This window comes from Periplaneta americana, chromosome 13, assembly GCF_040183065.1.
Source record: "Periplaneta americana isolate PAMFEO1 chromosome 13, P.americana_PAMFEO1_priV1, whole genome shotgun sequence".
Taxonomy (NCBI): Eukaryota; Metazoa; Arthropoda; class Insecta; order Blattodea; family Blattidae; genus Periplaneta; species Periplaneta americana.
Genome location: NC_091129.1, coordinates 12723815 through 12749689, shown reverse-complemented (window position 1 = coordinate 12749689; position 25875 = coordinate 12723815). Strand labels below are relative to the sequence as shown.

Below are 25875 nucleotides of genomic sequence, written 5' to 3'. Positions count from 1 at the left end.
CAATAATATTTATCTATTTTGCAAATATTTTATTTGTTATAACATTTTAGATGGAATATTAATGTTTCCGCCTTTTTTTGGCATCATCAGATATTATTAAAAAGAACGAAATCTAAAACATTAACCATTAGAATGTACATAGTAAATATGCATGACAAGAGTAGTGGACTTTTCATGAGTTCTATGTAACCATATCTTGTTGATGAAAAGATTACATCATAACAGCATGGCATTGTGTTTTTATGATTTGCACACAGGGGTGGCACATGGAGATTTTATCAAATTTTATTAATTTATTATTGGTTTGATAATAGATGTTATTCAGACAGTGTGAGATGGATGATATGTATAACTTTTCTAATTCATAATTATCCCCTGGTAAATTACAAATCCAATAATTGAAGTTTTCTATTATAATATTTAATGATATGTGTATTCTGTTATTAACTTAATGCAACATATAATATGTACAGCTCTTGTCAATTATTTTAATTATTTTATAACAAGCATTTATCCAACAAAATGTATTGTAACATGAGTTATACGTACCAGAAGTCATATCTACAGTAGCGTGCAAATTAATCCGAACAACGTAATTACTTATGCAAAAACTCTCAAACGGGATAAAAAAAGGATCTAAGACATACCTCAGTAATCTATGTGGCCTCCCTTGTTCTAATAACAGCTCTGAGACGATTTGGCATGGATTTCACTAATTTCCCACAAATATTCTTCATTTCTTCATCGCGAAACCATACACCAATGAGGGCAGAAATCATCTTCTCCTTTGTAGAACAATCCATTTTTTGCATTCTTCTTTTGCAAATTGACCACAAGTTCTCAATGGGGTTGATGTCGGGTGAGTTGCCTGGCCAGGGGAGTACCTGAATATTCTTCTTGTTGAAGAATTCTGTAGTTTTTTCGAGACGTATGGCATGGTGCCAGGTCTTGTTGGAACACACCTCTGCCATCCGGAAATGATTTTTGCAGCTGGGGTACGATTCTGGTTTCCAATAAGTGAATATATTTGTCAGAATTCATCATTCCCTTGATAGGTATTAATGCTCCAGGCCCTTCATGTGTAAAACAACCCCAAAACATTACTTTAGGGGGGTATTTGGGTGCTTGTTGGAGATGAGCTGCTGTTACTTTTTCAGATCCTTTCCGTACGTAAGAAACACGGTGGCCGTGGACCTCGAAATGAGACTCATCAGAAAAAAGTACATTCTTCCAGTCATTCACTGTCCAGTGTTGATGTAATTTTGCCCACATTAAGCGTTTTTTGCACATAACAGGGGTTAGCAGTTGCTTCTTAATAGGCTTACGAGCCCTTCGTCCAGCTTCCAAAAGCCTACGCCGCACTGTTGTGACGTGAATATTCGCCCCAGTGGCAGCCATTAACTCGCGGGTTAAGTCGACAGCAGTTATTCTAGGATTTAATTTACTTTTCCTGACAATTAAACGCTCATCTGCAGGTGAAGTCTTCCTTTTCCGGCCACAGTTTCCTTTTTTCTGGGGTGTGATGGATCCAGTCTCCCTGTATCGTTTTATGATCGAATTAACAGTAGCCAAACCGATGTGACATTCTGCAGCAATTTGCCTCTCTGTCATAGAAGAATGCTCTGCTAATGTTATAATTTTAGACCGTTTTCGTGGAGTTGTATCCATTTGTGAAGACGACAGAATGTACACAGGATTGCAGTATTAAGTCTTCAACACAACTGAAATGCTTATAAGTACAAAACGACAGGCAAAATGTCACATATTATAAAAAAAACAATAACGACAGACCTTCAACAATGGAATTCACGTACTACAGATGTCAATTAAAGCGGTATGAGCAGCTGTGAGGCCAACACTGACAGGAAACGTAAAAATATGTCATGTTCGGATTAATTTGCACGCTACTGTATAGCTTCTAAATTTATATTTCTCGGAAATCAATTCAAAATTAAATCTTTTCATCAACAAGATGTGGTTACATAGAACTCATGAAAAGTCCACTACTCTTGTCATGCATATTTACTATGTACATTCTAATGGTTAAAGTTTTAGATTTCGTTCTTTTCAACAATATCTGATGATGTCAAAAACGGCGAAAACATTAATATTCCATCTAAAATGTTATAGCAAATAAAATATTTGCAAAATAGATAAATATTATTGATTGAACTTAAAACATTTTATTATACTGAATTAGATTTGTCTGAAAACAAAATGAATTGTAAAATAAACACTCAATAGAAGAGATGTACAGTATGAATTAACCTTTTGACTCTAGCATAAACTTTAGCTAACAGTAACTGTATCATCGAAAAAACCTAAAGTCGAATTTGGTAGTTGCACAGATATAGTAAAATAAGATACTATGACGTTTAAATTCCAGTAAGCTACATATCACAAGGGAATTTAAATTCCGGCGCCAAAAGAGTTAAAACCCCATAGATTCATATTTAAATTATTTAAATTCCCTGTGCTCGGATTTAAATGTGTAGCTTGAGGATGAATGTGCAGCATGCTGTAAAAAAACTGATGAAGTCACTATGCAAGATTTTTAATGCAGAATTTATCACAGACTATGCTGAAAGTATGTATTTACAGATTAAGGTAACCAAGAAGTGTAAATCCACTATAAAATACAACAGCGCACATTTCTTTCTGTATCTCATGAACTATCAAAGCAATCTGTTTGAAATTTTTAAGACATATAAAGAAACCTCTGATGAACATTTCCTATAAGTTTCAATATTTTAGTGAACATATAAAAATTTTAATAAAATACTTTAGAAATAAACATTGCAGAAAATAAACTGAAAACAATAAGATATAAATGCCCCCTTTTCTCTGAAACTAGTGGCGTGATTGGAATAAAATTTTTTTTGACAAAATAAAGACAATTTAATTTTGAGAACTAAAATCATTTTTCTATGGTGGTTTGGAAATTACATTTTTTTTTTTTTTTTTTTTTGCAATTTGAAAATTAATATAATTTTCTTCATATTTTGCAGTGATTATTGGTATGGACTTCTATGAAATAATTAAAATATTTAAATAATTTTAGTTTACAGAATTCCAACAAATCCTGAGAAAAATTGGAATTTAGTTTCACAAATTAAGTTTACAGGAAATTAAGAAACATTACACTGTCCACTTTTGAAACAAACAGATGCACGTGTCCAGTTTTGAAACACAAAACCCAGAATCAGGGTAATGATAAGAAAATCCTAAGAAAGTTATGATTTTATTCTAAAAGTATTTCAGGATTGAAAATATATATATTGGGTACTGTAACGGTATGTTTGGATGGGTTATTTTGTAATCTGACAGAATGTGAATTTTGGTATCATTTCTCAATATGTGTGTTTACAAAGCTGACTTTCGGTGTAGTAGTTTGATTATTTTTCGGCGCATGCGTCGATCGATTTTCGCCCCCCACCTGGATCATAAGAAGCGGAGGGGTGGTAGTGAGAGTACGATCGGAACGGAGGGCAGTTGGACACCGGGACCTGATACAAGTGGTTTAAGAGGAGAGGTCCAACTAATGTGGACAGATGGATCGTGCTCGGGTAGATGTTGGTATGCAATTAGAGTTCCACTGGAAGTCTGGAGGTTGTAACTGTTGTTATGGGTTATGTTGAACTGAGAGAGTTCTAATGAATAGTGTGCTAAAGATATTGCTGTACGAGATAAAGGAAATCTTAAAGACTCTATTTTAATTGATTACCAACTGTTAAAATATCCAAGAAATTCTTGTTATTTTGTTTGAATGTTGTTAATTGATTTAGGAAGAAAAAAAAGAAAATAAAGGGAGACACAATATTTTTGGTTATTATATCTGAACTTATTAACCCAGATATGCCTGAAATATTTTTTTGAAATTTTTGTGTATTTTTTTAAATCTCATTTAATGCAGTATGTAACTGAAGTATTTGTATAGTGTCAAAACATTCTAGTTGTAACTGGTTGAGCTAGAAACAGGTGTCCTTTTAAAAGGACAAGTAGGCATATGAGCATACATTTTGAGGAATAATTGTATACTATGCTTACATGAAAGGAAACAATGTAATTGTTGTAATTTACAATTATTATTGTTATTATTATTATTATCAACAAATCATAACGTTATTTTATTCTAGTTTCTTTATTATTACTACTAATATTATTCTGAAGATTGATGCATTGTGGCTAAATTCGTTTTAACTCTAGAATGCTTTCGTCATTGAATAGTACCGTATTGCTACTGATACATAAAAATAAGTAATAGGCGAAAAGAGTGTTGAAGTTTCGAGGAGGAGGTTATATTGGGAGAGAAGTGACGATACAGATAATGAAGCAATTGCTGTGGCAATGTCGAAAGACAGGTTTCAGTTAATTTTCTAAAATCTACATTGTTATGACAATGACAATTTAGAAAGAAAATAAGACCTCTTCCAGAAATACTAAATGAAAAACAATAGAAACTTATGTCCGTTCAATACCTCCCTCCAGAACGTCACCAGTCCTCCACTTGTAAACAGATCTTGCTCTCAGTGGGCTGACAAGACGCCAGAAACCCAATTTTGAGTACACACGAACTCTGTGTGGCATTTGTAGGCTGCACTATAGTGATATGTCTGTATTTGAGATGAAATTTCGCCCATAGCATAATTTTCAAACGTAGATAGCATTTCATGCAGGGAAAATCCACTAAAATTGAAATAGCGAAACAATTTCAAAACATATGGGGATATGCCTACTGTCCTTTTAAAAGGACATATAAGTTTTCGTCATTATAATGTCGCAATGAATAGATATTTCGAAAGCATTGTGGTTTCACGTTATATTTATGTTTATTAGGAGTCATTTGATCTATAACAATTTGTAAAATAATTCCGAACTGTTAAAATATTTAACATTCTTCTCTGATTTGCGTCTCGGATGCCATAGCTGAAATAAACGAACAATTCTCACGTCCACATCTCAAACTCAACGATGACCAGAACTCTAATTACCAGTCTTAACACACCTACCAAACCTCTAATTAAAACTAGTAATAGTGACACCTGTGAAAAAGCAAATGCGTTAACTGTAGGGAGGTTAATTTGAAACATTGACAACTGTCCTTTTAACAGGACAGTAGGCATATCTGGATTAACTACTAAGTAAAGATTCCAGTGAAAACACTGATATAGTGAGATCCGCTTCAGTATTTATAATGTTCAACTGCAGCACCACTATAATTTTAATGTTTTTAATATTTAATTTCAATTTTATCAGTGCTTCAACATTTACGAGTATACATATCTATTAAGCTGCTCATGATACGTATACTTTTAAAATGTATAAAACAAACATAACCAACGTGCAAAATGTAAAATACTATAGCCTGCCATAACATTGTGTTTTTAAGTGATTCTATTAGACCTGAAGATGGCTTTTATTTAAGTCGAAAATCTTCGTCTTTTCACAATACATGTCAATATTTTGTATTTAATAACTTAATGTTGAATAAGTTACAGACAGAACTCAATTTATGAATATATTCTAACTGAAGCTGAACAAGAGATGACTCTCCAGGACAATAATTACTAATTTTCATGGAGTATTCAAATTGATTTGAATATGTTTACCACACAGAATTTTATTTCATGATTTACCTGATGCCCAGTATAAAAGAAAATGCGGAAAAAGAAAGCTGTAACCTTCTGAACAGTGAATATTTAACCTTATTGTCATTATATAAAGCAGTCTTTTGAATAGATATAAATTCGAAAATTTCTAAAAAAAAATGTAACCAACAACTATTTTTTTGTCATATTCATATTCATATTCAGAAGGCTCAAATTATATAGAAAACATGTATCACATGCCCAGCACAAAAAAAAAGTTAAAATTTGTTAGGCAGTGTACAGTAATAGCTGATTTTTTGTTCTATGTGTGTGAATAGTTTACTCAGGGCTTTTTTCTCCACGTGAGCACATATAGTTGTCGCACCAAGAGATGGCAGAGAAATGTTCTAGATGGGACAGGGATGGAAACAGTGACACATATGCTTATCGTAGTAACTCACAGCTTCCCTCCGCCTGCTGAGAATATTTCTCTACCATCTTATGACACAAAGACAGTAGTATACTGTCTCAGCTCCTATGATATCTGCTGTTGGGAGCCAGTATGTGTGAACTACATAGGCAACGGTTAAGAACTGTAATGTATTTAAACTTTAATTCAAATTCTAATTGCCAAGTATAGAAATATTTATTTATACCATATGACGAAAGTATCTTCTATGATAAGTGTGAAGCTGAATATAAAATAGATTGTCCATTGTTAGTGCAGTTTATTATGTAGTACCATTAAGGCCTGGTTTTATACAGTTAATCTAAGATTATATTAAACCTAAGTTAAACCTAACCATGAGTTTAACTCAACGTGCCGTATTACAGAGTCTCGGTTAAGTTAAACCATAATGGAATACGATTGGTATTACTGCTAAGAAAGAAAAGAAGACTGTCGCAATTGTTTAATTATATTATTGATTTAAAATAGCCGACGCTCGTGGAGAATCTTCACTAAGAAACATCTTTATTCTTCGATATCAGAGAAAACAGGGAACATACTTGCAACCAAGACCTCTTCAAGTGATATCTCTATCCAGTGCTTTTGCTTCAGTAAAGTCTCATTTTACAAACCTATGGATCAACAATTGGCTCTCTTCTGACAAAGGAAAAATTTTATAGTCTGTATAAAAGAAACCAAATGACCTGAAAATGTACAAAAACTTGCCCAGATATGTTCAAACATTTTTAACACGAGCCAGAACAGGTCACATTGTCACTCAATTGTACCTACACCGATTTCACATTTCTGATAATCCTACTTGTCTGTGGTGTAATAATCATGATGAAGATCTGGAACACATTCTTCTATACTGTCCATCCATAAACCACAAAAGAAGTAAATTAAACTCATCAATACCGGTTGCAGAAGACACAGCCCTGCAGTATATATTGACTACACCCCACCTCTGGCTACTAGCAACAGGCATCTATAATGAACACCGATCAAAATATCCCTCATTTCTCGTGAAAAACAACAACTGAATAGACTACAGTGGACTATAGTGGACTTTATGTTGTCAGCAAACAGTCGGATACTCATAAGAGTCATTATGTCAATGCTGTTGAACCTAAAAATACCTAAACTGGACCTTAAGAACTATAAAAACCTAAATCGTAATTAATATGTATTTTTCTATATGTACTCCATTTTATATAAACATAGGCTTATTTAGAAATTTCAATACATCTCATAATTTTTATTCTCTTCTGCACTGAAGAAAACGATCCAATCTGTGGTCTTCATCCCTTCAGTCTTTTGTTGTTTTGGATAAAATGGTTAACAGAGATTCCGTCTTTCTTTGTATAGCGGGCTGTCCTTCAGGGCTTCACCCTCTGAAGGGCAATGATTGAAACTGTATATATCTTGGAATTTCCACTGATCGCAGATCAGACATGCCAATAGAAGGGTATGAAGTGACTGAACTTTGTCTTGAGGTAAATGGATTGCAAAAAAGTAGCATTATCGAAATTCGTTAAGTTTTCGGGCATGATCCCTGACAGAAGACTGTGATATTGCTTGTACGGGTACAAGCTGTGAACTTTTCTAGGTCTCTGTGCAGTCTGTCTTATTCTGGCATTAACACTGAATTCTTTCATTGTGTGTTTTGTTAAACTATGCTAAAACAAAATAAATCACATTTATTATGACAGTGGATTGGAAATGATTCCATCTTTACTACTGAGGAAAAAGTTATGATATATAAAATTGACACTGAACATTTTTAACAATCAGGCAATTTTTACGACCCCTTTCACAGTTTGGGCAAAAAAATCTAAAAAAAAACCTATTTCACCTATTCCAATAACATAAAATGGACTTCTTGAAACCTAAAAATCCAATCCCTAATCACAACACGACTTTTCAACATACAAAATTGCGCTTGCTCTTGGTAAAACAGCTGACACTTCAAACAAATGACGATTGTTCACGCACTTGGTGTATTAAAATCATTTTGAACACAATACCTGTTTCCATGCAACTCAATCCGTATTGAATACCATCTCATCCCACTTTTGAGGAGTATCGACCTTGAGACTCAGATCATTTTGAATTCCCGCTTTCATGAATTTCAATACAATAAACCAGTGGCGGCTCGTGAACTTGTGGATTGGGAGAGCTGCAGTAGATTTCGGTACATACAAATTTCACTTCTTGATACCATTACTAATAAGTATAGGACAAAAATAAATGCACTACATATCGAAAAACCAAAACTTCCTGACTTAGTTGGGAGATGTCTGTGGGACCATTTGCTAATCCCTAAGAAAAACTAATACCATCAATTTCTGTCTGAATTTCAGATCGGCAGACACTCAACTTACAATCTACCAGTTCATTCTGAATTGTCTTAGAATAACCTTAAACAGTGGCATGTTCCAAATGATTTTTGAGAGGCTCGTTTAGATTACTCACGAACTGTAGCAACCCACGAAACACATCAGGGTTCTTCGAATCGTTTTTTCATCATGTCCCCTAAGGGGAAGTTCACATTGGCCACAAAATTTGATACAATCAAGATTTTTTTTTTTAATAATTTCACTATTTTTATCACTTCTTGATTATGTTTGAGAATGTTTGTTCTGTTCATTTCACTTAATTGCACAGCAGTATGAGTTGCGTAACATAGCCAATGAAACAACATTTTTCAGGTGAGACTGCGAAGATTCGTGCATTTTGCTTTTTAGGGGCAAATGTCCTAAATCTGTCACACCACTCCTAGTCCATGCAGCATCACCACCGAAGAGGAGGCAAGGAAAACAAAATACAGATTTTTTTTCTTCACATCCATGTAACCACAAATGCTTAGCGTAAATTTCATTGTTACACTTCCTTACATATATGCACTATTTCGGCTGGATGAAGCTTAAGTAAGATTTAAGTCGGGTAATGGACGACCCTTTAATTTCACTTCATTACATCAATATTCTCCACAAGGGAAAGTTGAGAAAAATAAAATTAATATTCTGTAATTCACACACACTCATGCTTGCAAATTTGCACTGGTTAAGTTACGGTATTAAGACGTCACACCAAGGCAACACTCAGATATACTGATGGTCAACAATTTTCTAAAACTGGAAAAGCAGTCTCTTTCGTATTTTACGTGCTATATCAAAAGGATTCTACTCCTGCAATCATTTTGAGTAAAGGCAAATATTAGGTTCTGCTGGAGGCTGGATATATACGTAATAATAAGGCAAAAGAGAATATTAATTTCGTTATATTAACTCAATAAGATTCTACAACAATAAGTATGTGGAAAGAAAATAAACATTTTGTCATTAAATTTCAAGGGAATAAAGAATCCATTTGACGCAGCATTACAATAGCGGTGTGGGAGGAGAGGAAAGATCCCTTGTCACCTGGCTGCAAGCCACTGCAGCGAGATATGGGTTTTAAACAGCGGCAGTTTCCCTCTGCTTCCCTTCACCCCTCTACCCCCTGACCAAGCAAGACACACTCTCTATGAACTGACCACCCTGCAGATCCAAGGACGACTTTGAATGCAGTGTCAATTCCAATACAGTCGACGCGAAAAAAGATTATGCATAAGATAATAGTACATATTCCCGGCCAGATGAAATATAAAGCAATTTACCAATAAAAGCTGTAACAATTCTTCTACAAATTAAAATAAATATTATTATTATTTGCCTGTAAAAGCAGGGAGTGCTGCAGCTCTTATGGACGAGCCACCCCTGCAATAAACATATTCAAATCAATTTGAATACTCCATTAAATTTATACCATATGACGAAAGTATCTTCTACGATAAGTGTGAAGCTGAATGAAGCAATATACAATAGATTGTCCATTGTTAGTGCGTTTTTTTATGTAGTACCGTTAAGGCCCGGTTTTATAAATATGGTTAATCTAAGATTATATTAAACCTCAGTTAAACCTAACCGTGAGTTTAACTCAACGTGCCGTATTACAGAGTCTCGGTTAAGTTAAATTGTAGTCGAATACGATTGGTATTACTGCTAAGAAAGAAAAAAAGACTGTCACAGCTGTTTAATTATATTATTGATTTAAAATAGCAGACGCTCGTGGAGAATCTTCACTAAGAAACATCTTTGTTCTTCGATATCACAGAGAATATCATAAAAAAAACTATATCACGTACTTCAGTATGCTTGTCAGACTTAACCTCAAATGGTTTAATGCTGGCTACCAACGTTATACTCCCAAACACAATGCAACCAAACTAAACCTTGCATGACCATCCGCTACGTAACTCCATACAGAATCAACTGAGTAATGAAGTAAAATAATAGTGTGCGTATTTTATAAATTGTCCAGAACGTTTATGAAATAGAATTCAGTCAAAGAATAAAATTATTTTTATAAGTCTAGTAATTAGGTAATATTATTAGTGTGTTTACATATCAGGCTCCATAGTAAATCTTACCAGGAGACTGTCTGCCACACATAGTTCAATGTTCAATATGTTTATAGTAGATTTATGGACACCTCCGAAATCTTCCATCATTTTCAGTATGCCTACTACCAGAGGAAAAACAGTGCAGCACAACTAGTAACTGGTGCAGAGATTCAACAGAATGTTTTCAAAAATAAAAAAGGAAATCACTTATCTTTTCAAATAATCTTTAAAGTCAATCCCTACAACACATGAAGGGTACATGGGAAAAACGATCAAGGTCCATCAAAAATCGAAATTGAGTTAATAATGCTATCTTATAGTAGAAAGGAAGTACTATCATGTGGTCTAGCTAGTAATAAGAAATAATCGTTCTCGACATTCCATTACGTCAATTTCTATTAATACACACATAACAAAGTACTATGTGCTTAGGCCTAAACTTTAAAATTCGTTTTTCTCGAAACTTTCTAAAATGGACCTTGATCGTTATTCCCGTGTACCCTTCACATATTTTTGCAATTTCTCATTTTTCTGTTACATGTTGTATCCGAGTTTCAGTTTTTCGAAACATGGTTATGACCAGGGAACGGATTTATATGGACTAAAAATATATGAAATATGTAAATATATATGTAGTTATTTTTACCAAAATATGGAATTAAATATGGATTTTTACCAAAATATGGAATTAAATATGGACTTAAAATTATAAAAAAATGACTATGTACGTTAAATATTGGTACATTTTAATCAAACTAAACAAAAAATATAATGGACGTACCTTATCTTCCAATGTAGTTTCAACAAAACACAATTTTTATTGTCTGTTACCATAACAATAGGTTACAAACATTTCTTTCAAGTGCTGAAAAGTGAATCTTCTTCTATTGTCTCTGAGGATAGATTTATACTGACTAAAAGAGCGTTCGACGTCACAAGAAGTAACTGGTACATAATTCAATTTCACAATGTCTGCTGGGGATAAGTCCAAGTTAATCTTCACTGTTGATTCACCACTCATCACAGCAACAACCTTTTGTAGTTCTTCATATCCAGGGTTTTTTGAAAGTACAGTGTCCACCTTAGCTCTTACTGCATCTGCAACTTTACCTCTACCACGATTCAGTTGTTCCACAGTACTATTTATAATTTCAAAACTTTCAGATAGTGAAAGGTGCCTATTTTGGAGACTTTTGAGCGTTTTTATGATGCATGAAAATGTATGCTGAATGTGAGCTAAGTCATTCTTCACACTTATGTCACAGGTAACTGTTTTCGCAGTATCAATTGAGACTGCATCTTCAGAGTCCAATGCAAGGAGAACATTGTTAATAGAGTCTATATGTTCGGCATAATATTCAACTGCTTCTAGCCATGTACCCCATCTAGTTAAAATTGGCTTTGGTGGCAATGGAATTTCAGGGTACATTTCTTTCAACACGTTAACTCTACTGGGAGCTTTGAGAAATACTTTTTTCACTGATGAAATCAACAAATCTACTTTAGGGAAATTGTCTCTGACCACTTCTGCCACACGATGAAATGCATGCGCCACACAAGTAAAATGAGTCAATTTAGGATATACAACAGATAATGCTTGTCCAGCTTTGACCATATAAGGGGCAGCATCGCTAATAAAGAATAACACATTATCGTACATAATACCCTTTGGCCACAGGATACCCATAGCTTCGTTGAACAGTTTAACTATAGTTTTGTTATTGCACTTTTCTAGAACATCACAATGTAAAAGAATTCGTTCAGAATATTGTTCACTTAACAAACCGATAACTACATTACCAACAAGTCTACCTTCTTTGTCGGGAGTCTCATCAATGGAAACCCAAATTGAACTATCTTTAATTTCATCTCTTATCTTCTGTATTGTCTCATCGTAGATGGATGGAGCATACGTCTTCCTAAGTGTTGACTCATCCGGGATTGTATGTTGAGTATATTTTTCAAGGAATTCCCTGAAGACCTTATTCTTTAGTTTGTAGAGAGGAATATCAGCAGAGATGAGAGAACGGCACAGGTCGATGTTAAACTCAGATCTTACATTCGATGTTGTTGGTTGTGTTAAAAACAATTGTCTCTGCTTGGAATTTAGTTGTTTGTTGGCCTGATGTTTACTAGTTGTAATGTGTTGTTGCACCAGGAACTTTTGTGTAGATGATACTGCACACTGACACAAATTACAAAATAATATTTTATTGTCAGTTGATAAACCATCTTCTTTAAATTCTGAAATGTAACTTGTTAGTTTTGATTTTAAATTGACTGAATGACGTACTTTTGGCATATTTACCGTCTTTATAGTATGATTTACAAAACTGAACCTATGTGTACTCTGACTGGCATTTAACTGTTGAGCTGCACAACTGAAGTCTGTTAAAAATTTTAAATTAAATTAATACAGTTTTGTAACTTACTTTCCCATTGTTGATAGGACTGCTAATTTTCAAATAACTCTGATGTTAAAGGGATTACTGAACATGTGTTTAAATCTCTATTGTTGAAATGTATTTTTAAAAGTTAATGGAATTTTGTTTTGTTTTATTGTTAAACCTAATATAATATGGACTGTTTTATATGAAATATGGAAAATATATGGAAATTAACGAAAATATGTACTAAACTCTAAAATATGGAAAAATATGGAAAATAAAAGTAGGATTTTTCAACCCTACACATTGTGAAACATAAAGATAATGCAAAATATAAATTATATTAGCTTTATAAGTAAATATGTATTTACATATAAATCCTTTCCCTGGTTATGACTATAAAGCCTAATTCTGAAGGTTAGGACTGTCTGCTTCGAAAACCTCAATCTGTTTCAAAACTTATGTTCATTTATGTATATTTCAAAGTGGTGCACTCTATTTCGAAAAATTCTTGGCCGTCGTGGTCGTTCAGTAATATTGATCACTCACATATCGCCTCTCATAAGTTCTTGGAAAAATCTGCAATATCCATGTGTATTGCGGGAACCGCCATCTTGCACTGTTGAGCCTTGAACTGCAGTTTAAACGGCAGAGGACTGCCGATCAAGTTAAACTCAAGTTAACTCAAGATTAACTGGTAGTTAAGGTTTATAATACGAAAGCAGAATGAAAAAACTTCAGTTTAAACTAAACTGAAGGTTTAAACGGCATTTATAATACCGGCCCTAAGCCTAACACTAGCAGCAAGAAAAATGCTGAAATATTAGACACGAGACTGGATTATTGTAAAGTCACACATGGCATGGACTGGTGCTTGCTGGCAACACCACAGAGAAAATTATGTTAAGACTCCTTCTATAATCAACGCCACTACAAAACACAAATTGATTTAGTGACATAACATTTACATATGGTAGTATATATGTGATTACAATGTGCTCTGTAATATATACAATCAATTCTAAGCTGTGCAAAAAATTTCTAGGTGTACCATGTAACACATCAAGCTTCGCAACTACACAGGAGATGGGAATCAATAATAGTGTAGGAATAATTCTTTAGAGGAAAATTAAATATTTATGTAACATTATGTTGATGGATAATTCGTCAATATTAAAATGTGTATTGTATTTCTTGAAACAGCCGATCTAAAATCAAAGTGGTTAAGGCCCAACTGTATAAAACTCCCTGACTAAATAAAATAAGTATATATAAATTTCAATCATAAGACAGAAATTTATGTATACTTATTTTATTATATTACTAGGCATATCTGAAAATATAAAAATGAATTGTAAAAAAAAAAAAAAAAAAAAAATCCCTGATTAAAGATCAACTTTGATCGAAGATCGGAAAGTGAACCGAGTTCAGACATTTGTTCTACTGTATGAAACTTTTCTGCGATCAAATTACCTTGGTTCAAATGCAGTCTAAGTTCACGTGAAAAGGATTTGGCAACATAGCATAAACAGGTGAAGTATGTTATGCGCGAGCCATGTTGTACAGGTTTGTTCAGTGTCCCCAATTTAGTGACTTCAACTCTTTTTCAATGACAATTTCTTTTAACTTTTATATTGCTTAAATAGGGATTAGCGACAGTTTTAGCACCCCATAGTGACAAAATTTAATCTTTCTTTGTTGATAATGAGAAATCTAGCGACTTTCCGATATACTCTGTTGGAGACACTGGTTTGTTTTGTGCATTGTAAATAATGATGGACAATAAGAAGGTTGACTGTTCTTCAAATTGTTATCATGTTATGGTGTTTGATACTGCTAAACATAATAAAGCTTTATAAAACGACAATTTTCGTTTAGTAATACAGCTAATTGAAAATTTATGAATGTACCCATCATATCCATTAATAATTAATGGTTGTTATAAACATAATATAATTATAGGTTATGTTATTTGATACTGCTGAACAGGTAAAGCCTTATAAAATATAAGAAAGTTTGTGCATTAAGGCAAGAAATTGAAATAAAATAAATAAATGTATCTACCATATCTATTAATATTAATAATAATGGTTCCTGTTTTCTTTTTGCACAATCTGCCACTCGTATATTTCAAACAGAAAAGAAATAACTGAACTTGGATCATCTAACTTAATCGGAGAAATTTCTTCAGTCAAAGTTGACTTTAGTTTAAGACAAATTAATCTCAGATTGGACTTTATACAACACAAAATTCCAAGTTCAGCTAGAACGAGAATAAATTTAACCTCTGATCTAAGATTAAATGGTTTATACAATCGGCCCTAAAAGAGTTCCACTCAGAGATATGCAAATTAGATCTAAATTGATTATGGAAAGCAACAGGAATCTAAATGCAAAGATTATTGGAAAAACTATGCCTGTCGGATTCGGGCCTTAAAGAAATGAAATCTTTTTTTTTTCCCACAAATTATATAATTATTGATTAAAAAAATAATATGAAGATTTTAATGCATGCACGATTAGATGTTCACCTGGTACCCAACCAACAGCAAACTAGCGATATCATAAGTTAATGTTTCGTTTGACTTCGTATTTCATAATAGTTTGTCTCATCTCTACTCTGTCTCAAGAGGAGAGGATGGTATTTTTTTAAACTTTTTTCCTATTTGGTGTAAAATATTAATTTTTTGTATGTAGAGAGCTCATAGCTGTGGTAACTCAACCAAATAAAAATATTTTGAAAAAAAAAAAAAAGAAGTATTTGGGGGCCCAAATTTGAAAAAAAATATATACCCAATGCAGTTTTTAAACATAGATTCAAACAGTTTTTTACAATGTATTTGCAAAAGCATGTTCTACAAACTGTCTGTAACAATTTCGATATTAGTCCCTACGTTTCTAAAATAAACAATTAAAATTTAATAACAATTTTCTGATTTCCTTTCTTGCAAACAAACGGACGTATTTTTAAAATGAAATCAATTAACAAAATTCTGTTACAGAGAAAAGTTTCCTAATATTTTAAAGAATGTGTTCTAAATTTCATGCATGTATCTTTAATAGTTCAGAAATTATATCCATTTTTGTCTGGCAATGTAGCAAAAAAAAAAAAAAAAAAAAAAAAAAAAATGAAGTTAATGGAAACCGATAAAAGCGGGTGTGTGATTTAAAAATCCATAGCACAGGAAGTTTAAAAATGACGTCTCAACATCCGATAAGGGCGCAAATACCCACAAAATGTTATGCAATGCATTCCACACATATCAAAGGGTATTTTAAAGAAAAAAAAAATGTTTTTGAATATTTAATTTACCAGAAACAAGAATGAAAGTGGGTGAGTGATTTAAAAATCCATAGCGCAGGAAGTTTAAAAATGACGTCTCAACATCCGATAAGGGCACAAATACCCACAAAATGTTATGCTATGCATTCCACACATATCACAGAGTATTTTAAAGATTTTTTTTTTAATTCACTCATTTTTCACCAAAAAATACCATCCTCTCCCCGTAAGACACAGAGCACTGTTTGTTTTACCTGGGAGACAGGAAGATTAGTATATCACTCTTTCTCATTCTCCTACTGGAGTGATCTCTCTCGCAGCTGTTCCTGATCCCTGTGACCTCTGACCTCTGCTTTATCTGCTAATCTTCGGGTGTCAGGTTGGGCTCGGATTCGTAATTATAAACTATAATCTTTTCGTTGTAAGAATAATCCTACTGTAAACAATGACACGTGACTAAAATGAGGCTTGATTGGCCGCAGTTTGAAACCAGAGATTCTCAGTAAGTGATCCCGTCCACTTCTGTACCTTCTTTTTCATGTTAAATAGTTCCTGTTACTCGTCAAATTAGACCTAACCTCACTACTATGCATTCGTTTGCTTAGGAAACTCTTACTTTACAATTAATTAACTGGATTCAACTCACATAACTTATTATATATATTCCACACTATTTCTTTCTCTCCACTTTGAGAGGGTTTCCACTCTTATGTTTAGTAACCGCACACATTGAGTATGCAGAAGCCATACCATCACGTGCTTACTAGAACAAGCTCAAGTAGCACCAGCGTATTACAAGAACAGACTACCTTGGTATTACTCTTAGTATTCATCCGCTTACAATGTAAATCTATATATATAATTTGAACTGGTAATGGAAATTACGGGAAAACAGCTGAACGGATTTTAATGACTGACCTGTCATTTTGAAGCTTGGCATCCAAGGAATTTCAGAAAAATAGTAACTTTCAGTGAAGGGTTACTTTTCCTACATAATTTTCCTATTTTCCAAAATCCATCTTTTGTCAGTTTTGAGAACTAATTGCATTTCAATATAAAACAAAACACACACTACAATAAATAGGATATTATACGAAGGCCATGACCTACAGGATTGCTGACATATTTAGAGCTCAAATTCAATTGGTTATTAAAAACTTCAAAATAATTTACAGGTCTGATTCTGTGGTGTCATTTTCTGAATATAGCTGTGTATTGGACATTGAAATCTACAAAACTTGAGGTGGTTTGATGACATTATTGCCATTAGAAATGAAATATTATTATAGTTAATGCCATGATGTGACTATTTTTCTTTAATTATACATATTAATGCTATATTGATGACATGAAAGTGAAACGTTTTGGGGTTATGTAAGTAGATGTAGAGAATATCTTAAATTAGATCTTCATTTCTATAATTTACTGAGTGGCGGCTATATAGTATATAACTACAAAACTTACGCAAGATAATAATATTGTTAGTAAAAATCAAATATTTTTATAGTTATTAATCAAGTGGGGTTGTGTCTTTTTCATATACTTAACGGCGGTGTGGTGTAGATATTTATATGCGTCATTCTCTTCAGTATTGGCTCGAGAGAGCGCAAAAATTACAATTCCTAAGAAAAGATCAAAAGGTATTACTTACTGATAAAATAAGAGGCCTACAAAATTTTGTAGTCTCCCAATCATTTCAGCAAAATCTCTTAGCAGGATTAAATGATTTCACCCTCTACATGCACCAGCTATACCAAGATGCTATTGTTCGAAAGCATAGCAGTTTTTGACATTGACATTTTTTTTAACTTTCACCTACAATCCACAATGACCTGAAATAGCTATTTCTTTACTCCCACAAGAAAAACTGATCGTCCTGACATTGTTACTTGCGTTTTGGCATTGAAACTCTAAAACTGAAGGTGAGTAGGTTCAAGAAAAAGTATTTGGCATTAAAAAAAAAACATTCAGAGGGAGTATGTTCCATTATTACGGAAGCAAATAACTTTCAAAATGTCTGGTGTTCTTCATTGAAAATAAATCTGAAAAAAATTTTATTTGAACGAGTAATGAACTTAATTTGCAGCATTTGCTGGACAAGCCACTAGTAAAATATAAAAGTAGCTTTTCTTTTACATAAGTTAGTGTTTTTACAATAGGAGTGAAGTTATAGGTTTCATCGTATTTAATAACTAGAATTAAATTTTTATTTTCAAATAATACAAGGCTATGGTTTCCAAATGCAGAACTATATTTTCCTGAATCGTGTGAGTGTTTCAATGGGAGCCAATCACGGGTATGACAGGCACCCTCATGTTTACATTAGGATTTTTCTTACAGCAAAAAGAATATAATTTCAGGTTTTGGGTTCCGCTTGGGGTGGACCTAAGAATTTTGGCCCATGCAGACCTGTAGTGAGCATTGGATTTCTGATTTCAATTCTGAATCATCTTATGATGAACATGGCAGTGTCTGGTATTTTTCATGGTATTTTATGTATGTTGAGCGTGTATGTGGATTTATTCGCTGTTTGTTTTTATTTATGTTTAATTTTGTACGAGAACTACGGTTATGAATTAAATGGGTTAACCCTCAAGTACAATGAACTGTCTGCTAGACCACTCCCTATATCCTCCCCTTCTCTATTTATCTTCAAGCCAATTCCTCCATTACTTTGTCTACCTTTCAGTTTGGATGAGACCTGTATCTCGAGAAGGTCATGCGGGTTATCCCAATTTTTTCTCAAGTGATATTCAGTTCAATTTGTTTGAAGCGGTCTCACAGACATACTATAGTACTGTCTTCCTCCAACGAGTTTAGCGCTGGGACCTGAGGTATTCTTGCCATCGGTGCGGGGGGTTGCAGGTAGATTCTTTTGTTGCTACAGCCAAGCCGAGCCGAGCGGAGTGGGAAGTATTAATCGTCCAAAAATATGCAGTCTTCAGTTTGTAGTAGTGTGTGAATATTTCATATACATATTGTTTACCTAGGCCTATGTGATTTTGTTATTAATATATTAAATATATTGTTGCAATTTTTGCTCAAACATCTCCCTGATGTTAGCTATGTTAATATTATATGAATTACTCATGTTAAATATTTCACCGTTACAAGTCATTTTTAAGGAAACATGCTGTGGAAAATGGGTCAACGAGACGAGTAGATATTTTAGCGTACAATGCTGACACTAAACAGGGAATCATTGCGGACCCCACGATACGTTTTGAAGTAGAACGTCATCAGTCAGCCGAGGTCCACCTTGAGAAGAAGTCGATCTATGAGCCTACAAACAACTATTTCAAGCTGAAATATGCCTTAATTCACGTTGAGGTATTCGGCTTGCTCATAGGTGCTCGAGGGACTATACCAGCTTTTTTCGAAGAATTTCGAAGGGAGTTTGCTCTGCCAACATCTCTGAGGGATGACATTGTGATAATTGTGTTAAAAAAATCCTGCCAAATCCTAATTAATCACATGGTGCCACATTAATAGCAATTGTAATTTTTCACGCCCTTTTCTTTGTTTCCCTTTTTTAAAACTTAATATCTATGTTTACATGTATAATAATTTTTTTTTTTTTTGAGGATATACTGAGTCCGTAAGGGCTACCCTCAATGGGGGGAGGGGCAGTTTATTATTATTATTATTATTATTATTATTATTATGTTTTTAAATTGATTACTTTACAAATTTAATTCAATTCTACTAATCACTAAATTTTATAGTATGATTCTTCTTTTCATTTATATTATTGTAGTTTTATTATGGTTTTATGTTTATTTATTTTACTGTATTTGTATTTCTGATGGTGTGATGGCCTTAACTTCACCAGAATAAATAAATAATAGACTAAATAAATAAATAAATAAATAAAATGTTCTACAATACTTTCCTTCTCTGAACATGTAAGTACGAATGGTTGTATCTCTATCTCGCCAAAAATACGTTAGAAAACTAATAGGCATACTGCTCTCGTAAATTGGGCGAATGTTTTCAGTATGACTGTACTTCCTTCCAGACTGCCGCTGTCACTGTCCCCTCCCACTCCAGTACCGCGCTAGACTAGTCGGAACCGCATTCCTCTCAGCACTAAACTCCCCAGAGGATGACAGTAGTTGGGTGCATGTATTTCACATACATTTTTTTGTTATTTCTTTTAATTTTTCGAATTATTGTTTGGTATAACTGTCAGTTCTACATGTAAACAAGGCGGAAAAAGCAAGACCTTCTAGGCAACGTGGTTTCCATGTTTGAAGAGAAAAACAGATATCCATGCTCTCAATGTGAAGTTCCTGTTTACTTGGAGTGCTCCAGGAAAATTTGTGTGAGGTGTTTGTATGAAGATTGAGTGGTCCTATGCAGGAGTGTAGTGTTATAAAAAGTGTCGTGCTGTTTAATTTTTGAAAAGCTCAGTGAAAAGTATGTTTTTTATACAGTAACGGTCTTAGTAATAAAAACTCTATATACACAGACGTTTAACTGTCTTATACTTATACAATGAGTAGCTCGTTTAAAAGTCGTGTGTAAATTCCTTACTAATAATCACTACATACGTCGTGTATAACAGTATAACTGTTACACAGCTACGTCATAGTTTCGTCATTACTTCGTTACGAAAGGTAATAGAATATTTGAGGTTCTCTATTGCATCCGGTAGAGCACTCTAGTGTGGCGTGTTAAATATCGATAGTACAACTGGCTCTAATCGATTACCACACTACATTTTGGTCAAAGAGTACAAGCTACAGCAATATTAAATTCTAATAATTCTATGATCTTTGATTTGTTCTTCTGTGGTTACAAGGTAACCATCATCATAAAATGACAGTCGATACGAACAGCTGTTAGAGGGGTGGCCATTTTTTCTCTATATACAACGCTTAAACAAGGGGTTTCGTGTATATAACTACTGCAAAGCAATTCCCATTGTAAAGTTACAGCCTGTTTATACGTCCATAGCTTATTCACGGTTTATTAGTAACGTTTTCTGTCTCAACTCTGCATAAGTCTCGTATAAAAACTATACACGGTTTATTAGTAAGACTGTAAATATTTTCCGTCCCAGAAAATTGATCAATAATTGAACAAAATATTTCACTGACATGTTGAAATATAGTAAATATTTTAAATTCTTATTATTTTGACAATATAAAAACATGATAATCGTTTAATAAGTTTAAAAATGAAAACACTGGGAGACATCAGCAAGACAATACTGCATTTTTTTGTTATTCCTATTGTTTGTAACTGTTTCAGACTATTTAAACTTTCCAAACGACTTAAATTTACATATTATAATATTCTGTAGTCCTGCATCAATGGTCAGTATGCTGGAGATGTTGAACATAATAAATTCTTATTTTCAGTGCTTTTTTTCTGGAAAAATGTTTACCGGAACTCTATCACTCGATCACATTATACAACAAAAATGTAGGTTTAAAAATATTAAGCCTACATACCTTATATTACAATAAGTTCCAAACAGAGCTCATCAATTTTAAGCATAACAGAAATTTTGCGATTTCGAGCTACAGTTTCAGGATCAATAACAGAAGATGGCAGCACTAGATTGCATGAGTTATTTTTGCACCAACGATAATGAGACTCTGCAGTGGCGGCAATTTTAATTTTCAATTTCGCTTATAAAATATATCTCGTTGGAATTTGTAATGGCAAAAAGTTCACCGGAACGCATTCCGGACCGTTCTGGCTGAAAAAAAGCGCTGCTTATTTTATAAATACTATATAAAATAAACAGAGATATCACAGACCCCTTCATAGCAGTGACCTGACTATTATGAAGGGGTCTATGATACGTGCTAGACTCTGGACTCATTTCGCTGGCATTAACACCTTCATTTCACTCAGACACTAGATAACCATTGCAATTGTTAAAGCGTCGTCAAATAAACCAATTAAAAAGATATAAATATGTAGTCATAATCCTTATATTATTTGTATTTAATATTTATGCCAACATTTTTAACATAATATAATCGACTCGAGGGAAAAATAATTTCATTCGTTTATAATTTCTTCAAATAGGGCTATATCAGAAGAAAGCGATACCACTACTTTTTAAAAACATAATATTCTTATTATAGCGTATATACTTATATAGGCTAACTTGGTAAACTTTAAAATATCGTGTAGGCCTAACGTTTTAAGAATTCTGTGCTTCCTCGTAATCATGTTATGTTAACAATAAATGTGTAATGCTTAACGAAATGAACTCACAGCTATTAAAATACAATGTTATACTTTCAGCTACGTGCAGATCTCTTTGTATGTGTCAACACGTGCTTACTCGTTATAAACAGTGTATCCAAATCAGCTACTAACTTATGAGACCCAATACATGCTAACTCAACAATACAACAAACTATATACTCACTGTTTGGATGCCATATTTCTGTAATAAACTTCATCCGAGGAGGTCGTAAAGGATATTCTTTCGGAAAGTGTAGATGTGCTTTGAAAAAACCACCTTCACTGTGAATTAAAAACATGTATTGGTTACAGAGTCAAACCAAACAATACTAACTTTTACTTCATACAAGCAGCAGGCCTTATGTACGTCGATATGAAAACATTGGTCAAATATGGCGGACATCATCGAGGATCACTGACAGGTTAGGTTTGGTTTGTTCAGGCTTTTAGTATGCTAAGCGAAAAAGGCAAAGGCTACACAAGGCAAACCAAAAACCTGAACAAACCAAATCTAACCTTCACTGATCCTCGATGATATCACTGAAATCCGTCATATTGATCGTTTTCTGCCAAATTACCGTCAATACTTGCAATAAACTTACTATAAAGTGTCTGGAGGTCCAATAATGAGTACCTCCCATCTATAAATGTCATTGTCGTCTATGAGGCCAGCTGAAAACCCTTCAACAGGGTTCTTGTTCAGTTCTGAAACATAAATGTGTCAATACAGTATGCATGTAACAAAAAGGGCCAATATATCCTAGATATAATAGAATTGCACTCTTACTTCAGTAGTTAGCAAAATGGTTACTGGTAATATGCAAATTCTGTATTGCTTCAACCGGAATGCACATTTACATGGAAATGAGATACCTGCAGAAATTACATATTGAATTTCATAACTATCCACACAATTTTACAGCCTTAAGACTTGTTTACATTGAAAACACTGATGTATTATATCAGCTGCTGACGACAAAGAAGTCAGACTACGTGAGCGAGGTCGTAGTCACGGAAGAATTGATTACACCATGCGCCTAAAACTTCAATATTTGGTTATTTATACTAAAATTACTTTCAGAATTAAACATACCTGCTAGTTGTTTCCGTAGTAAAAGAGCGGACTGTGGCTCTGACATGAATGAGGGAATACTTCAAATTTACACAGCAAACAATCACTCCCTGGGAAGATGGCTAGGTTCGAAAGCTCAAGGCCGCATGCGCAAGACTCCATATGCTACTTCCGGCAGTTGGAAGAAATGTATGAAACATTTACGAATCGAAATTCCCAAACCTAGTGACAAAAGTTGTAACTAAAACATATAAATAGTACAAGTTAAGAAAATTTTGTATAAACAGTTGTCGCCGACAAATCGACATCTCTGACACTTTGCGTCATCTAGAGGAACAGTTGTAAACTATCTCGTTTTCGTGTGTGCGCGGCGCTCTTTTTTGATCATTCATGCACACCAAAAATCTGATTATTTTTAGGTGGAAATCGGAAAAAATGTAAATTGTAGAGGTAATTTTACTCCACAGCCCTCTTTAAAAATGTACTGGTCAGAAGTGATCAATGATACAATGCGATTATGGAGTTGTGGAATGAGAATAAAGCTGCATGGTTCAATTTTCCATGCGCGTACGCATGCAATCTGGGGAGAATATTGAAAGAATCGAGTTAAAAACTCACGTTAAATTGAGATGCATGCAGATTTTGTGTCTATATGGTGCGCTGTGTTTAACGTCATCTCCAGTACATACCGGTACATGCATTTATTAATACATATTAAATATCAATCCAATATTTAGGCCTACTTTATTCTCAAAATTGTGGCTGAACATTCCATAAGCACTCGTATTTGCGATAATCTTCAATAAAGCTCAAAACTTGTCGCCATTTTCAGCTTAAAATATCCCCCAGCACCAAACAAAACAATTTTCAGTTTATTCATGACCATCTATAGCAATCGGCTGCTCGCTACATGCTGCTGTTGAACGAAGTATAGCACAACATACCCACCCAGCGTTGGGTAGCTTTCAATTGCTGCAAGGAATTCAGTGGAAAAAGGCATGCACAATTGAATGCGTTTCGTTCAATCTTGCATACATTGCTTGCAGTGGCGGCTCGTGAACTTGTGGATTGGGAGAGCTGCAGTAGATTTTGGTACATACAAATTTCACTTCTTGATACCATTACTAATAAGCAGGGAACGGATTTATATGGACTAAAAATATATGAAATATGTAAATATATATGTAGTTATTTTTACCAAAATATGGAATTAAATATGGATTTTTACCAAAATATGGAATTAAATATGGACTTAAAATTATAAAAAAATGACTATGTACGTTAAATATTGGTACATTTTAATCAAACTAAACAAAAAATATAATGGACGTACCTTATCTTCCAATGTAGTTTCAACAAAACACAATTTTTATTGTCTGTTACCATAACAATAGGTTACAAACATTTCTTTCAAGTGCTGAAAAGTGAATCTTCTTCTATTGTCTCTGAGGATAGATTTATACTGACTAAAAGAGCGTTCGACGTCACAAGAAGTAACTGGTACATAATTCAATTTCACAATGTCTGCTGGGGATAAGTCCAAGTTAATCTTCACTGTTGATTCACCACTCATCACAGCAACAACCTTTTGTAGTTCTTCATATCCAGGGTTTTTTGAAAGTACAGTGTCCACCTTAGCTCTTACTGCATCTGCAACTTTACCTCTACCACGATTCAGTTGTTCCACAGTACTATTTATAATTTCAAAACTTTCAGATAGTGAAAGGTGCCTATTTTGGAGACTTTTGAGCGTTTTTATGATGCATGAAAATGTATGCTGAATGTGAGCTAAGTCATTCTTCACACTTATGTCACAGGTAACTGTTTTCGCAGTATCAATTGAGACTGCATCTTCAGAGTCCAATGCAAGGAGAACATTGTTAATAGAGTCTATATGTTCGGCATAATATTCAACTGCTTCTAGCCATGTACCCCATCTAGTTAAAATTGGCTTTGGTGGCAATGGAATTTCAGGGTACATTTCTTTCAACACGTTAACTCTACTGGGAGCTTTGAGAAATACTTTTTTCACTGATGAAATCAACAAATCTACTTTAGGGAAATTGTCTCTGACCACTTCTGCCACACGATGAAATGCATGCGCCACACAAGTAAAATGAGTCAATTTAGGATATACAACAGATAATGCTTGTCCAGCTTTGACCATATAAGGGGCAGCATCGCTAATAAAGAATAACACATTATCGTACATAATACCCTTTGGCCACAGGATACCCATAGCTTCGTTGAACAGTTTAACTATAGTTTTGTTATTGCACTTTTCTAGAACATCACAATGTAAAAGAATTCGTTCAGAATATTGTTCACTTAACAAACCGATAACTACATTACCAACAAGTCTACCTTCTTTGTCGGGAGTCTCATCAATGGAAACCCAAATTGAACTATCTTTAATTTCATCTCTTATCTTCTGTATTGT

The 25875-nt window shown here is 33.8% G+C and overlaps 1 protein-coding gene across 4 annotated transcripts in view; it reads right to left on the bottom strand.

Annotated features, from left to right (window-relative positions):
* LOC138711750 (ubiquitin-conjugating enzyme E2 G1) overlaps positions 1-23642 on the bottom strand; it is a 98811-nt gene extending 75169 nt beyond the window's left edge. For all 4 annotated transcript variants that reach the window (XM_069842930.1, XM_069842931.1, XM_069842932.1 and 1 more), the window contains exons 1-3: positions 23457-23642; positions 22966-23068; positions 22548-22645 (exon numbers count right to left, since the gene is read on the bottom strand). In XM_069842930.1, the coding sequence (XP_069699031.1) occupies positions 22548-22645; positions 22966-23068; positions 23457-23502 (247 nt within the window). In that variant the 5' untranslated portion in view covers positions 23503-23642. The remainder of the gene's footprint in view (positions 1-22547; positions 22646-22965; positions 23069-23456) is intronic.
* Positions 23643-25875: the final 2233 nt, after the last annotated feature.